The 14,783-nt window shown below is 41.9% G+C and overlaps 1 protein-coding gene and 1 long non-coding RNA gene across 6 annotated transcripts in view; both read left to right on the top strand.

Annotated features, from left to right (window-relative positions):
* Nucleotides 1-1,580: 1,580 nt before the first annotated feature.
* Nucleotides 1,581-14,783, top strand: part of ECHDC1 (ethylmalonyl-CoA decarboxylase 1) — a 43,309-nt gene continuing 30,106 nt past the window's right edge. Inside the window, exons 1-4 of one of the 5 annotated variants that reach the window (XM_069805199.1) lie at nucleotides 1,581-1,693; nucleotides 4,379-4,516; nucleotides 9,044-9,265; nucleotides 14,317-14,459. In XM_069805199.1, the coding sequence (XP_069661300.1) occupies nucleotides 4,498-4,516; nucleotides 9,044-9,265; nucleotides 14,317-14,459 (384 nt within the window). In that variant the 5' untranslated portion in view covers nucleotides 1,581-1,693; nucleotides 4,379-4,497. Of the gene's footprint in view, nucleotides 1,760-4,378; nucleotides 4,517-8,985; nucleotides 9,266-14,110; nucleotides 14,187-14,316; nucleotides 14,460-14,783 lie in introns of those variants that run through there. The other 4 variants (XM_069805200.1, XM_069805201.1, XM_069805202.1 and 1 more) reach the window with 4 other exon arrangements.
* LOC138689600 (uncharacterized) lies at nucleotides 9,278-12,421 on the top strand. Its single transcript, XR_011328517.1, has 2 exons — nucleotides 9,278-10,323; nucleotides 10,748-12,421. It is a non-coding gene; the product is annotated as an uncharacterized lncRNA (long non-coding RNA).

Raw genomic sequence — 14,783 nt, 5'->3', positions numbered from 1 at the left:
TCAGGTTTGTGCTACTTTCGGTAAGTGCTGCTAGGTGGCAATGTGTTACCTAGAAAACCACGAGTTTCCAACCACCATCGCTCTCCTCTGCTTCAGACCTAGCTGGGACATATCTGGGCATTGCTCTGCTCCAGAAGAGGACAAGGCCTTGGAGCAGGACCTGGGGAGAGCTGCTTCATGGACACAGATTGCTAACTCTGTAATGAGGTTTTCCAGAAACACATGCAGGACTGAATCCTACTGGAAAAATCTCTCTTCTGTGAACCCAAGAGGAAAAATAAGAGGCAAGCCTGCCTGTTGCAATATTTCTGTTTATACTGGGAGCATTGCAATAAGGGAATGAATCCTTCTGTTGTATAAAGATACTGCCACCTGGGACTAGAATATTTCATATTCTCACAGAATTCTCTTAACAATACAAAATTGAAAATATCTGTTCAGAGTGCAAAGATTTTCCTTTTCCAAATGCATGATTAATTGAAATCCTCTGCATGTTCAATCATAATATTTAATCAACTAGACCAACTTCAGGACATTTGTATTGACAGTTGGGTTGAAAAACAGCTTTAATAAAGGTGGAGAAGATGTATTGCCGGATACATCCTTCAGCCATGCTACAACTGCTTAGAAGTGAGTCATCTTATGTATGTGTATTAACAAGGACATAGCAATAAAGACTGGCTCGTATTTGCATATTGCTTTGAACACCCAAAGTGATCTGCATTGAAACAGGCATTTTTTCCCCTTGATCTGGCTCCTGGTGCGGCAGCACACGTTCTTCCAGGAGGGGAAACCAACAGCCCGGCGAAGGGCAGAGAGGGCAGGGCTGTGCCCGACGGTGCCGTTTGATGCCAGCTGTAAATTTACACAAAATTACAGTTTAAGGATTACCCCCTGGTGACGCAGGGCTAGTTTGCAGCTGGCTTGGCGCTCTGGCCCAGCTGCCAGAGCACGGGTGCAGGAGAGCAGCACCTGAAGCTGGGGAGGCGGGTGGCCGGGAGCCTGCTGGGAAGGGATAAAATAGATATATGTGAACACGGGGAGGCCACGTCTCTCCCTGCGACAGCACAGTCACGGCATTAATGCCTCTCCTCTGGGCAGCGTAACGGCAGGGAGAGCAAGCGGGGCGGGAGGTCCATGAGCTGCCCCTTCGCTCCAGGCCGAATCCTGCCGGCTGTATCCCGACTCCAGCGGCGAGGTGTTGTTCTGGGATGGCGGAGAAATGAGCGCTTCTAATTACACCGGCTTGGATAGAAACGCAGGGCTCGTTTTTTCGCGATGCAGGCTACTGGCGCAGGACATGAAAATAATAATGACCTGCTCGCGTGGTATTTGGCAACCCTGGCGCTCAGAAGCGCCTTCTGCGGCAAAACTGCCCCAACTTCGACTGAGTTTTCGGTGCCCGCGGTCGACCGTGCCCCGCAGCAAAGGACGCCGCTTCCTCGCCGGCCCCACGCCTGCCTCCATCTCGCAGGGGCTCCATTTTCTCTTCAATCCCCTTTGCCTCCCCCCCCCCCGCCCCGGAGGGCTGCCCCGCCACCCGCTGCTCCCCTCACAGGCCTCACAGGCCTCGGCCCGGCCTTCCCCGGGCCCCGCCGGCCCGGCCCAGCCCGCCGCGGCGGCGGTTCCCGGCGGGGCCGCTTTCCCCGTCGCACCGCCCGACCAGCGACGGGAAGGGGAGCGGCGGGGCCAGGTCAGTGCCCGCCCGCGGGTCTCCGCTTCCCGGCTCGGCCGGCCTGGGCCCGGTCGGCGGCAGGGGGTGAGGCGGGAGGCGCGGCCCGGCCCGGCCCGGTCCCCGCGGGGCCGCTGAGGTCTTGGGGCAAAAGCGCGGCGGCCTCGCCGGTGCGGGAGCGGCCGGTGGTGGTTCTGCCTGGAAGACGTTGGGTGCTGCGAGCTTCCCCTCGCTTTGCTCGGCCTCAGCCCAGAGACCTCGGGTCTTATTTGGGGAACAGCCGGTTACAGGCCCTGCTCGGTTACAAGCCCTCCCTTGCCGGTTGATTTAAAATAAGTAATCTTTTTTATTTAAAAAAAACCAAACAACAAAACAGGCCGCTCCAGAGGTGCTTGCCTAGGTCAGACCGAGTGCTACAGTGCACAAGGTCAGCAGCAAGAAACCTCTGCTGGGAAAGGAGCTTCCTCCCCTCTCCCCCTCCGGTCTTCGCATTCTTCCCGGGGTGATACCGTGCTTTGGGATGTCTTTGCTTCCTGAAATTTAGGGTGTAGAGCCAAGGGGCCAGGTGGCACGCTGTCCTGGGGTGCTTCTGCTAGTTCCCAGCCCGGGTTACAGGGGAGCAGGAGATACGTCCCCGAGAACTGTGCTGCGTGGCTGGTTCTGACATCGGGATGCAGTTTTGCTGTCAGCAGGAGTGTTTACTACTGGTGGTAAGGAGAGCAATAGTAAAGAGGAGTGTACTAAGTGGAATTCAGAGTGCTGCTCGACTACAAAACCTTTTACAGTTTTCAAGGCAAATTAATCCTTAGGAAAGTGTCCGTATTTGCAGTTACAGCTAAAATGAATTCATCCTTACTCTTTTTATGGTTTAGGATTTGGTGACTAAAAAGCAAATGGTGAGCTGGTTGTGGTTGTTTCTGCTCCTGTGAAGTAGCACGTCTGTTTGTTTTAAAGGTATCTAAAATACACCTAGTGGGCAGCGAGCTTTATGTGAACTTAAAAGTGTTTTCTGTCACTGTTATAGAGGGTCCTTTGCTGCCAGAGCCAAAGACAACCCCTTTAGATCAAAGCATTAAAAAATAAAGGGCCTGCGTGCTTTTTGCAGAAGGTAACAGATTCTTGCTCTCACCCTCTGCTGTGAAACTCAAGATCTTGTACACACCATGTGACCAAAATCAAACGTGTTTAGGTAGTGTCATGTGTATTTATGGAAAGACTTCTTTTGTCAGCTGTTTTGCATCCCTGAATGCCATTATCTTTCACTGGACTTGGGTATGTTTCTGTGGGATTTCTTTACTAGCTCTTCAAAATAATTAAAGTGATTAAAAGAGAATATAATTGGTTAGGAACAGAATGACAATTCACATCTAAACCTTAGCCTTCAGGGACCATTAAAAAATACAAAACTAAACAAAGAACAAATAATTTGGAAAACACATAGGTTGCTATCCCCAGAATTGAGCTGCTCAGAAACAATGAAAAAAACAAGGGAAAAAAGAGAGGTAGAAGCAGAAAAGAGATGTAAAGGGTAAGCCAGCTTAAAACTGAAACCACAGACAAGTTTTTTTTTTTTACTTACAATGTTAAAAGGTTTTTTTTTTTTCCCACAGTTTATTTTTATTTCACATGTGCATGATTTGAAGCCATTTCAATTAGTTAATTTGGACATCTTCTCCCTTCTTGTTCTCTCAGCTTCTGGACAGGTAAACATTATTTCTACTGCTGACATCTAGAAACTAGGAGGCCCGAGCTTTTTGTTCTCTTCTCAGTAATAATATAGAGGCTAAAAACCTGTCCTTTATAATACCAGGACTTCTAAAGCCTGTTTTTAGAGGAGTCATGAAGTTCTTTAAGTATCTTCACACTGAACCAGAGGGACTATTGATCCTACCTAATTTCTCTACAATGTGGGTACCGAAGAGAATGTACTAAAAATTTCAACAGGGTTCAGCAAGTTTGAGAGCCACGGCGTCTTGAGAAAGGCGTGAGCTCAAGGCAGCTCCTGTTGAACTTGGTAGGAGTCCCTGCTTTGTGTAGAGATGCTATAGAAGAGGTGCATTTCTCTTCTTAGGGAGGCAGAATTTCCCAAGCTTTGTTTAGTTTCTGTATTTGTAAATCACACTTTGTCAGTAGCTTTTCTGCTGCTGATCCCTTGGCGTGTTTAAGATCTGCTTGCTGTCTTCTTCCCACTGAAGGAAAGCCAGCTGGAGAGGTGACTGCCCTCAGCTTGCCTCAGCTGGTAATTATTAGAGTGGGAAGAACCTGTCAGGTAAGGTGTTTAAGTTAACCTAACCCACGCATCACTGAAGAAAGAAGAGAGATGCGTAAGCGGATGAGATAGATGAAAGGCTCTCTAACCTTCAGGTGAAGGGTGGTGACAAGCAGCTGGCAACACTGGCCTGTTCAGCCAGTGCTGGGGAGAAACTGCAGGTGACAGACCTGTGCTCTTGTCTTGATTTGCATCCAGGCTGGCCCCCTTTGATCTTGCTGTTTCTGAATTCCTTCTCTCTGGCCAACACTGGGATTTATTTTCTCCTCTCCCCCTCACCAGTTAGCCACCAGCCCATTGCCCCTAGTTCCAGTCAGCTGGTGTTAATGATATTCACTCATTTTCAACCTACTTCTTTTTGTACAGATGGACTCTTTTCATGCTTTGGTTATATTTCTCCTTCACTCTCTGCTCTTTCATCTGCTTTCACGTTATAGGGTCAGTTGTGCCAGTCCTCAGCGTTGGGTCACCACTTGCTTTCCATTCATTCGTGAGTCACTGCAGGAACCCAGTGAAGCATCTGACAGTCACGGTCACTGCTCTCTGGTACGGATGAATGCCTTCTACAGTGACTGGTAAGACACATACACAGGGTTGAACTGTGAATCATCATCGTCTTCAGTTCACATCTTCTGTCCTTTTCTCCGTGCCCTGTCTTAGCATTTCTGTGCTTGTCACTGAAATTGCAGCTGCTGGAGGTGTTCATCAAGTCAAGTCCTCCTGTGCTGCTTGACCTGTCAGCTGCCCTTAATGCCTTTGGCAGTGTCACAAAAGTGCCTTTCTGATTAGTTTTTTGTTATGTCATTTGAATGTTTTCTCCTCCCTGAGATTTCTTTTGTGGATTTTGTATGTTGGATCCCTTTATTTCTGCTACGCTTTATCTCGGGATACCTTCATCCAAAACCAGAAATTCAGCTGTCGGTTTTTTGCAGGTGACTCATAAGTCTGTATCTGTTCATCATACCTGTCACTTCCTGCCCCATGAGAAAGGGCACACTTATTTCCCTGATGTATTGAAAACACATCCCTGAATCTTTTCTCCCTGTTTTCTTTTGATGATAATTGAGGCACTGTCTTTGAGTCGGAATTTTCTCTGCTCATGTATTTTAACTTGCTAATTATTTCTGCGTAGCTGCTCTCTAGTGCGGCGTTTCTTGTTTGTGCGTGCAGCTCAAATGCTTATTTGGGCTCCCAACGTCCAGTTCTCTGGTTTGTCTTAGTTCTTCTACCCATCCAGGAAGTTGCTACCTACATTTCTTACCCATTTCTCTGGCCAGCTGTCTTTATGCTTGCTGGCAGTTGCAACTGGCAACATTGCTGGAGGTTGCTGTTTGATACAGCATGTTTTAAGAGAAAACATGGGGTTGCAACAGAGTACTGGCGAATGGCAAGGGCAAATATGCTTTTTAAAGAGTTGGGTCTTGTTAGTTTCCCCAAGAATCTGCTCAGATAGGGAATATTGGTGCTGGTGTTATCCCTATTATTTTTTTTGTTAACATCGTGAGAGCTGAATTTTAACTAGGCAGTTACCTTTTGGAAGGCCTCTGATACATATGCATACACAAAAATACATATACTGTGTGTGAGTGTCTGCATCTAGATACATATATTGCTTTTGCATAACATGTGTCATTCCTTTGATACTGAAGTGTTGACATTCAATACGTGTTCATATTAACCCACAGGCAAGGGTGTTACAAAATCACTTGAGTGCCAAATGGGATTTAAACTGTTGTTTTGGGTAAGAGGTATGGAATGAACAACTATTGATGTCCATACAATTGGCTTATCTCTTAGCTGTCACCAGTGATATGTAAAGCTGTAGCACTTAAAACATTTGAAAGATACTAATTGCCTACAGTGTCCGTTATTCCTATACTGTCAGATTTTTTTTCACTGTAAAAACTGTGCATAAACTGTCTGTACTACAGTTGTTAATGGGTATAGCATGTCTGACTTTTTAAAATTAGACTAAGACTTCATTTCTGTAAGTGTATCTAAATAGATGTAATCATGTTAAACTGAAAATCTGAAAATTTTAGTGTAATAAATATCTCTTGGCTTGTCCTACAACATTGTGCGGGTTACTGCAACGTGTCTCTCTGGCACTGCTTTCACTTACAGTACAAAGAATCAATCTCAGTCATGCCATGGATTGCAAGTGTTCCACACTGATTGAAACTTTGGGTGTTGTTTGTCAGAGATCAGCAGAAATCCCTTTAGTTTGGGAGAGCTGTAGCTTAAATATCATGCTTTTCCTGAGTGGTTAGCTTTCTCAGACTGAGCTGTTAAAATAGTCTTGTTTTTATGAGAAAAAGTACTGGGCACTGACTGGTACTGTATGAGATGGTTTTAAAGAAAATAATTCAATGATAATACTTTGCATGAGTCATTAATCATGAGTCATGATCAGCAGGCAGTGATGTCCAATTTGTTTTCTAATCCTGCACTTGCTGATGCTCTTTATTACCATAGTGATAATAATAAAGAGCTGTTAATGCATATAACCACGCAGCTGAAAATGACAGACGTTTTTTTGGTGGAATAAGATTTCCATAGCTTAAGTCTGTTTTGCTCTGTACATTTTTTGACATGAGAAATCTATAAAAGTGATCAGGCAAGTATAATTTGGCAGGGAGTTAGGTCAACCGAACAGACTTTGCCCCCCCCCCCCTTGTGCTTTCAAGCCAATCATTGTGGCTGTGGAGAATTAAATCTAGTCTGTCTTCTTATGAGGATTGGGGAGGCTTTGTATTCATTAAAAACTGGGAGTTAATTGTTCAAACTACGTTTTGCAATGAGAGCCTGCGCTATCCATGTTTTTAATGTTTGCTCTCTCCTGAGCAAAGACTAGTAGCTGGATGGAAAGGTTTTTTTGCATGAGTGTATGTTGGGGAATGACTGCTGAGGTTTTAGAGACAATGGAAGGCAGTTTCTCCTCTGAGAGCCTGAATATAAAAAGAATCATTTAGCTGAGAGATAAGCTTTGGAAACCTGTTTTCACTCTTAAATAAAATTTTACCAAGAGAAGTGATTCTGAAAGCTCTGAAAAGTGATGGCTGAAGTGTTGCAGACAATAGGAGAATGTGCATAGATGGAGAGTGTTGGGGTGCAGCAGCAGTTGGGTGATACTGTTTATGAAGTAATGAATCACGTATTGAATTAGATTTTAACTTGATTAAATTTTAATTAGTTTTATTAGCTTACACTTCAGTGTAGAAGAGTTGATCGTGACTGATTAAAACCTTGAAATTAGTAAGGAACTCAGAAGACCCTTCAAAGTGTCTCACCAGATGTTAAAAAATGATTCCTTTACCTATTCCAGCGTATATGACCTTATAATGCATAGCTTCATATAGGCCTTACTAGTTTCTTTGTGTTGCATTTGTGAGATAGTGCTGTATTGGTGGATGCAATGTTGCAGGACAGGTATCAATCTACTGGCATAGGAGGCTCTTCGAAATTGCCTGGTACGACGAATGCTCCTCCGCATCCTGTAATGTGGTTGCTGTGCAAACGCCTCTGTTTCAATGAGGATTATACCTGCCCCAACAGAAGCATTTTCTACTTTAGTGTAGGATGGTACAGCCAGAGGCAAGATAAGAGTTCACCCAACAGGATTGTTCACTTCTTTCATTATAAACTAATTGTGTGTGGGTTTTTTAATGTGCTTGCTTGTTCATGTGTGTATAATAAATGTTTTAAAAATTTTGAGTCTGTAAACTGTAAGATGCCCTGAACACAGTGTAAAATGTAGCTGTCACCAAGTTCTGTCTCAATGAGTATGTTTGTGTTCTGGGTTAACCTTAGAAAAAATTTCCAGGAGCTTCTTGCCAATTTTCAAAGAATCTTGTTTCTGCCAAATATGATTAAGAAACAAAGATTGTCTTTTCCCAGTTCTCAAAAAAAATTCACATCTACCATGTCTTCTGAACAGCTGTATCCATTAAAAAGGGAGTTGAGGCAAAGCTAGAGCTAGTCTAGCAAATTGCAAGATTTAAATATAACAAATCTTTTTGCGTGTCCTATGGGGGTTCTTTTGATTCCCACTCTGAGTGGCTTCTAGATGACATCTTTTTCAGATTAGCTGTCTCCAGTTCAGGGTTTAGCCATTTCTTTCAAATCACTTGTAAACCACTTTCTCCAGTAGACTCTTTTCCAAAGTAAATAAAATAAGGCAGAGCCGCAGATCAAGAATAATATTTGATAATGACTTTCTTATTATTTCCTGATATACAGGCATACATTGTCGAGTGGAAATAGTGGAGGAATAAACCATAGGTATACTGGTACATAGAAATAATTTACCAATATTATGTACCTTTATAAAAGGCAAGTGTGGTGCTCAATACATAATACTGTTGTACTCTTTTCCTCCTTTGGAGTACTGCACAGGTTCTGGTGCTCTGTGTCCAAGTGAAATCAATTCAAAGTGCTGCTGGAATGACTGGGAAAAATATATAGCTACCAGGGGCTAAGCAGACTAACTAGTTTTAAGGTGGAGTGTGATCAATGTGTTTAGTGGAATTAGGTGACAGGGAACGGACCTCAATATAGTAATGGTCTTCAGTTCTTAATTTTTGTGTTCCTCAAGTATTTCTCTTGGGAAGGTCTTGCTGTACTAGTTGCTTACAGAAAAGCAGGAGATCCAGATCCTGGAAACTAGGGGTTTTGGTAGGATTTTTCCTCCAACACGGGTGTGGGGTTTGGGTATTTTTTTAGGAGGGAGAATGAGGGAGGGTTTGGAAGATTAGTACAGAGTAAGTTAGTCTAATGGAATACGTAAGGGTCTTAGTACAGTTCTTGAGCCTCTTTCATGTTCTGCATGTGAATACTTTTGGGTAATTTTTGCAAGAAAATATTTTAAAAGATGCTAATTTCTGGCTTAACTACTAAAACAACTTTATAAAACTCCTATTAACTTTGTGGGAGTAGATTCAAACTACTGAATTTTGCAAATACAGCCTGCAGTGATTTCTGTAGACTTTATGATTGCATCACCTTTATATTAGTTTCTGCTGTCCTGCTTCCCTCTCTGTCAGAGGACTGAGGTGGATCTCAAAGGAAGTTTCCTGATTTCCCCCTGCCCCATTTATTTCCAGAAATGGCCATTTCTCTGTGGAAGAACTTACTTCAGACTACAAAGGAAAGGCTACTACAACAAAGAAGGATGTCACTGTATAATGGTGCTCATGGCTATGAGGAAGAATTGATAAAGAAGAAACTTCAGCAGTTTGCTGGTGGATCCATCAACCTTTCCAAAGAAGACAATGGCATTGGAATACTTACTTTGAACAACCCAAAGCTGATGAATGCCTTTACAGGTATTAGTTGTTGGGATTGCTGGTTTGTTGGGGGTTTTTTTCTCCTTCATTTACCCATTTCAGCATTTTGCTTAAACAAAATGGAAAGCTATGCCTTAGCGTTCCATAGTTAAAAGAAGAAATTTTAAGTTTTATTCAGATGTGCAGCAAATGCCCACTGTTCTGCATAGTAGTTTTGCCATAAAGGTCATAAGAATATATGAAATTCTCAAGGACACAAGGACTGTCTGGCAGAACATGCCTCTTCCCCTTTTTTTTCAGTCAGCACAATTCTGCTACTGTGCTTTTTCTTGTATCTCCTTTCATTTTGTCGCTACTGCTCTGGAACATAAAGGGTATTTTTATGGGGGTGGGAAGATGCCATCTTTGTTTTGTAGGTGGTGTAGAAAGGGTGAGTTTACTTCTTTGTTCTTTACCTAAAGCCTTCCCTGTAACTTGAGCTTCTGTAATTTGGTCTTTTCCAGTCACCCAAACTGACTTCCATTTTTTCTTCATTTGCCTTATGTCTTAAATACCAATGTCTGGTTAATTAAAGATCAGATGAGCTAGGTATTCTCAGCTGTTGCAGATCAGGAATCTATTTAATATGCTTTTATACTGGACAATACTTTGCTATCAAAACCAAGTGTTCTGTTTTATTAATTATTTAATTAATAATGTTTTATGAGAGGCTTTTGGTCTCCAAGACAGGTATATTTGCTGTCTCTCCTTAACTGTCAAGAATATACCGATTTATGCCATTCTCTTCAAACATAAGTGGCACAGATTCAGAGCCTGCATCTGCCTGAGCTGCAGCTGTGCCTAAGCCTTTACTGTAAGAATGCCTTTATCTCTTAATATTTTGAAATGGATAAGTTTGTGTCATCTTGTTAATTTCTTTTTTTGCTGTTCTGTTTTCCTGCCCAGTTCTTACTGTTCCTTTGCTGTCAGCAAATATGTTTACAACCCACTAGCAAAGCGTAGAGCTGTTTACATGAGGAATGTCAATCTACTCCTTCCACTAATGATTGGAAGGAAAGCTGAAAGGAAGAGAACCTGACAGAACAATGGAATTAGTGGTAATGCACCTAGGCAGGTCTGCAGTTTCTCTTTTGTTTCCCTTTAAAAGCTCATGTATAAAATCATTGCCTAACTTGAGAAGTTGTAGCTAAAAGACGTTAGCGTGGGGATTGTCCTTCTGAATACCTCCCTGTCAGCAAACATGTTATTATACAATCATAATTACATTGTTGTTTCCTCTTTTTCTACAGATTGGTTTTTATTTTTGACTCAAAATAGAGCTGTGCAAGGTACAGCTTGTAGACTGTGTGCTCTCAGCTTATTTGTTGTGGAAGTTGAAAGGGGCATGAGAAATGAGATGTAATAGCGAAAGGAGGAAGGACAGACAAAGCCCAGTCTGCTATGGCAATCAGATGTAATACAAGTCAAATTCCTTAAACTAAACTTTCACAGAAACTTACAACTATATTCTCTGTCTTCTAGGTGCTTGGCAGAAGGGGCTGGGAACTGATGTGTTGAAGTGCTGAGCAGTTGCAGCAGCTATTTAGGCCACTGGTGGCTGTGCTTTGACTATACAAAGTGTTGATGTACTGAAATCACATCTCAAGTTGAGCACCCAAATTTAGCAGATATTTTCTCTGTTGCTCAGTTAGTGGTCTGTAAAATAATGTCTTCTCTCTTTATAGAATTGCTGTGAAAATAAATTATTAGTGTATGTGAATTAGATGCTCTGGTAGCAAAGAGGAGCTACAAAAACCCCTGAGGAAATTAATAGTTGTGTCTTTGTTGCAGACCCTGATTAGCATGTAGCAAATGAGCCATGGGATCAAGCAGTTCTGTTCTATGGTAGTGTGTAGAGCCCTGTAGAGAGCAGTACTCCATTTTGCTAGGTAATATGCACAAAAATTTGCTCTGGAAAATATTCCTATGGCAGTTCAAGAAATTACTGCTTCTTTCTACTGTGCACCTCTGCTAGAGACTTTTGTTCTTACAGGAGAGAGAGTAGAAGCAAAATCATGCTGGCCCCTTGGCTGCTGTGGCAGATGGCATATTAATTTGTGCTGCTCTTCATTTCATTTTAACATTACCGTCTGTAAACCATAGTTGCTGAGGAACTAGCAAGCACTTGATCCTTTTCCTTTTGTTGTCTATCAAGTAATATGCTTCAGGAGAAGTATGGAAAGGAATGGGATGTGCAACCCATAAATTGCCCCAGCAAGACCTGGTTGACTTCATCAGCTAGAGCCTGTAAATACCTCCTTCCCCCCGCAAATAAATTCTATTGATTCTGTGTCTCAGAGCTTCTAGATAGTGGCAGATGTGAATTTATATATACGTGTATGCTTCCTTTAGAAAGCTGCAAAACATCATTAAAGTGTTGAGAGAAATCCTATTTGCCAGGCATTTACTTTACACAGCAGCTTTTTATCTCAAAGGAATTATGTTTATTCTAAGCTTGAGCAACTCACGGAACCAAAAGCAGAACAAAATTGTTGGCAAATTGCTAATGGGCAATGTGGAGGTTGTTATGCCTTTTTTCTCTTCTTAATTGGAATCTGATAGCCCCCTGTTTGAAATGGTCTCTTTGGAAACAGATGCTAATAATGTCAGTTTAAGCCTGGTGGAACCAGTTTCAGCAGCCCAAACTCTTGCTGAACTAAAGTTGATTTTAACTTAAAAAAAAAAAAAGGAAGCCAGCCTGCAGGACTTAGATAATAATGGTGATAATTTTATTTTCTAGAATTGACTTTAAAGCATTTATTCTCAGATTATAATTAAGCTGCAAACAAATTATTCCAAGTCGATTTAGTTCTCTGAAGAGCATGAACTTACTGGTATCAAATACTGAAGGACCAAGACTGGCAGAATGAGGATTTGCTTTAGTATTGTGTCCTTGTCATTATATAAGACATCATGGACTATATATGTTGGTAAAATAATAGTTCAGTGTTGCCAGTAATGGAAGGGATCCTCTCCCAGGAGGACGGGACAGGCTCTGGCCAGTGTCTCTTGTCCCCTGCTGTTGCATGTAACTGGCTCACATGGTTCCTTTTTGTAAACTCCATTTTACAGTTAACTACAGTTTTGGCTCGTAATACTCTGTGGAAAGACGCTTTGGTACCTCACTGTTTTAACTATTAAAAGCACCACAAACAGTGGTTGTGCTGTGTCTTGATTCTGGCAAAGCCTGGATGCCAGCCCAAATACTCTTCTTGTACGAACACTTGGCAAATATGCAAAAAGTTAAATCCATGGGGTTGATGCACATCTATTTAAACAGCAGCATTTGTAGAAAAGTCGTTGTTGAGTGTACTGTTAGGCTGGGAAAGCATTTCAAGTGATGACCCATGAAAATCTTATCTAGGCCTAGTTCTGCTCTGTATTTTCATTCATGGCTTGGATGATGAAATAGAAGGTGAACTGCTGAAATGGTTAGATGACCCCAAACTGGGAGAGCTTGCAAGAAGATTGTTATTTGGAGCAGAGGAGTGGAATTCAAAGTGATCTTGATTAACTGCTACAAAGAGCTCAAGATCAACAAGGTGAAATTCAATGAAAGCAAATGTAATGTGCAACACACAAAAAGCATTACTGAATTATAAATACAGAAGTGAAAGGAACTGGTAAAAGTGCTGGAATTTGTTAGAGGATCATAGTCTGGACCTGACAGTGGAAAAAACCCAACCCAATGTCATTCTGGTATATAATATGTAATGCCCACTTAATTATTGTCCTCCTCAGGAACATTGTCAAAATGTGCTATTTCAGTGGCTCAGACCACACCTAAGGTGGAAGTGCTTGACTGAGCATTCACTCGACGTGGTGCTGGGAAGCTTACTCCATAAGGAACTGCAAGGAAAACAAGCAGGAGGGGGAAAAAAACCCAAAACCCCCTCCCATGTCAGGATGGCTACTAACAGGCAATTTCAGAACAGGAAGAGTTCTGTGCATGCAGGTGTAGGTCAAAAAACCAACACTCTTGACAGAAAAGGAAAGAGCCCTTGAGGGTATTAATCTAAAGCACATTTATTTCTGAAGAAGGTAGGCCTGTCCATCTAAATTCTTGTCAAAGGAGGGTAAAGCTGAGAGTGTCATCAGCCTGTATGTAGCCTGCTTTCTGAAATTAGTTTCTGTAAATGTTTTCTCTTAAGAGTATAACTGAATGAGAGTTGTAGGCATTCAGAGAGGAAGAGCTGTAAGTTAATGCTTGGTAAGCACAGTTGGTGTGGTAGATGCTTCAGTCTACGATGAGCTCTAGAAACAGGAGTTTGTAGAGTTCCATGTCAGGAAGGGTACTTAAGCGAACATACGAGAATATTATGTTTAAACTAAAAATAAAAAGCTAGTACTGTACAATCCATATATTTGGAGCCTAGGATATACTTTCTAAAGAGAGCCTTTCTAAAAAGGTACCAGGGAGGGAATCAAAGATGTTTTAGAAAGGCTTTTTTTTTTTTCCCCCTTCCTTCTTGTCCTTTTAAAAGATAAAAGACACTTTGCTCCTCTTTTCAAATATATCTTTATTTTCTTTTGGATGGATACTCCTAAATGTCCTTGCCCTCCAGCATAGTCTGGTCTTTAGCCTTTTTTAGGCATCTTTATTAACACTGACTGATTGTGCCTCAAGCCTACCTTGCACATGATTCTTTTCTGTACTCTGCCAGTTCTTTGGGCAGGGTGAAATGGCAGTAACATCAAAATGACTAGATGGACAGATCTGGATGGATACATGTAAGTTCATGGGTCCTGAATGCACATAATTGCAAACAAAAATAAATCAGGTAGAGTTTATGCTTGCCTCCTTGCACTTTTTTTTTGAGTATAACACAAATATCTTTCATGCAGAATATCCTTCAGAATTTTGGGAAGTGCATCCTTGAGGAAAAAAAATGTATGTCAGTGCTCGTGAGCAGGATTTAAGGTGATGCCTTCCCTTGTGTTTTTAAGCCCATCACTTATTAACAATAACTTGGTGGTGAAAAATGTAACATAAAACATGATGGTGATAATAATTTCCTGTTAAAAATTTTGCTTGTCCCCTCTTGTGACAGGTACTATGATGCTAGAACTCCAGGAGAGGGTAACCGAACTGGAAAACTGGAAGGATGGCAAAGGCCTTATCATCTATGGTGCAGGAAACACCTTTTGCTCGGGATCTGATTTGAATGCTGTCAAAGCAATATCCAACTCCCAGGCAAGTAGTGATAAAAATTAAGTTTTTTGGAGAAAAATGAGCTTTCTGATATTCCGAGATACTTTTCAGACAGAAGTGTTACACTATGCTTCTGCATCAATTTTACATGCAAGTCACAGAATGGAGCTTTTAATGGTTGAAAAAATGCTGGCAACCGCTTTAAGCCATAGCTTAAGTGTTATTGTAATTGATTTGTAACTCTGAATTTCTACATTACATCTCCTTTTTAGCCTTTTCTTTTTAAAAAGTCATTTCAGTTTCTCAGAGCAGTATATGGCAAATTTACACATCAAATAATCTGTGCTTCAGTAGTTTGACCTTTAG

This window comes from Haliaeetus albicilla, chromosome 17 (assembly GCF_947461875.1).
Source record: "Haliaeetus albicilla chromosome 17, bHalAlb1.1, whole genome shotgun sequence".
NCBI classification, from domain to species: domain Eukaryota; kingdom Metazoa; phylum Chordata; class Aves; order Accipitriformes; family Accipitridae; genus Haliaeetus; species Haliaeetus albicilla.
Note: the sequence above shows the minus strand (reverse complement) of the source record. Positions and strands in the feature narration are given on the sequence as shown.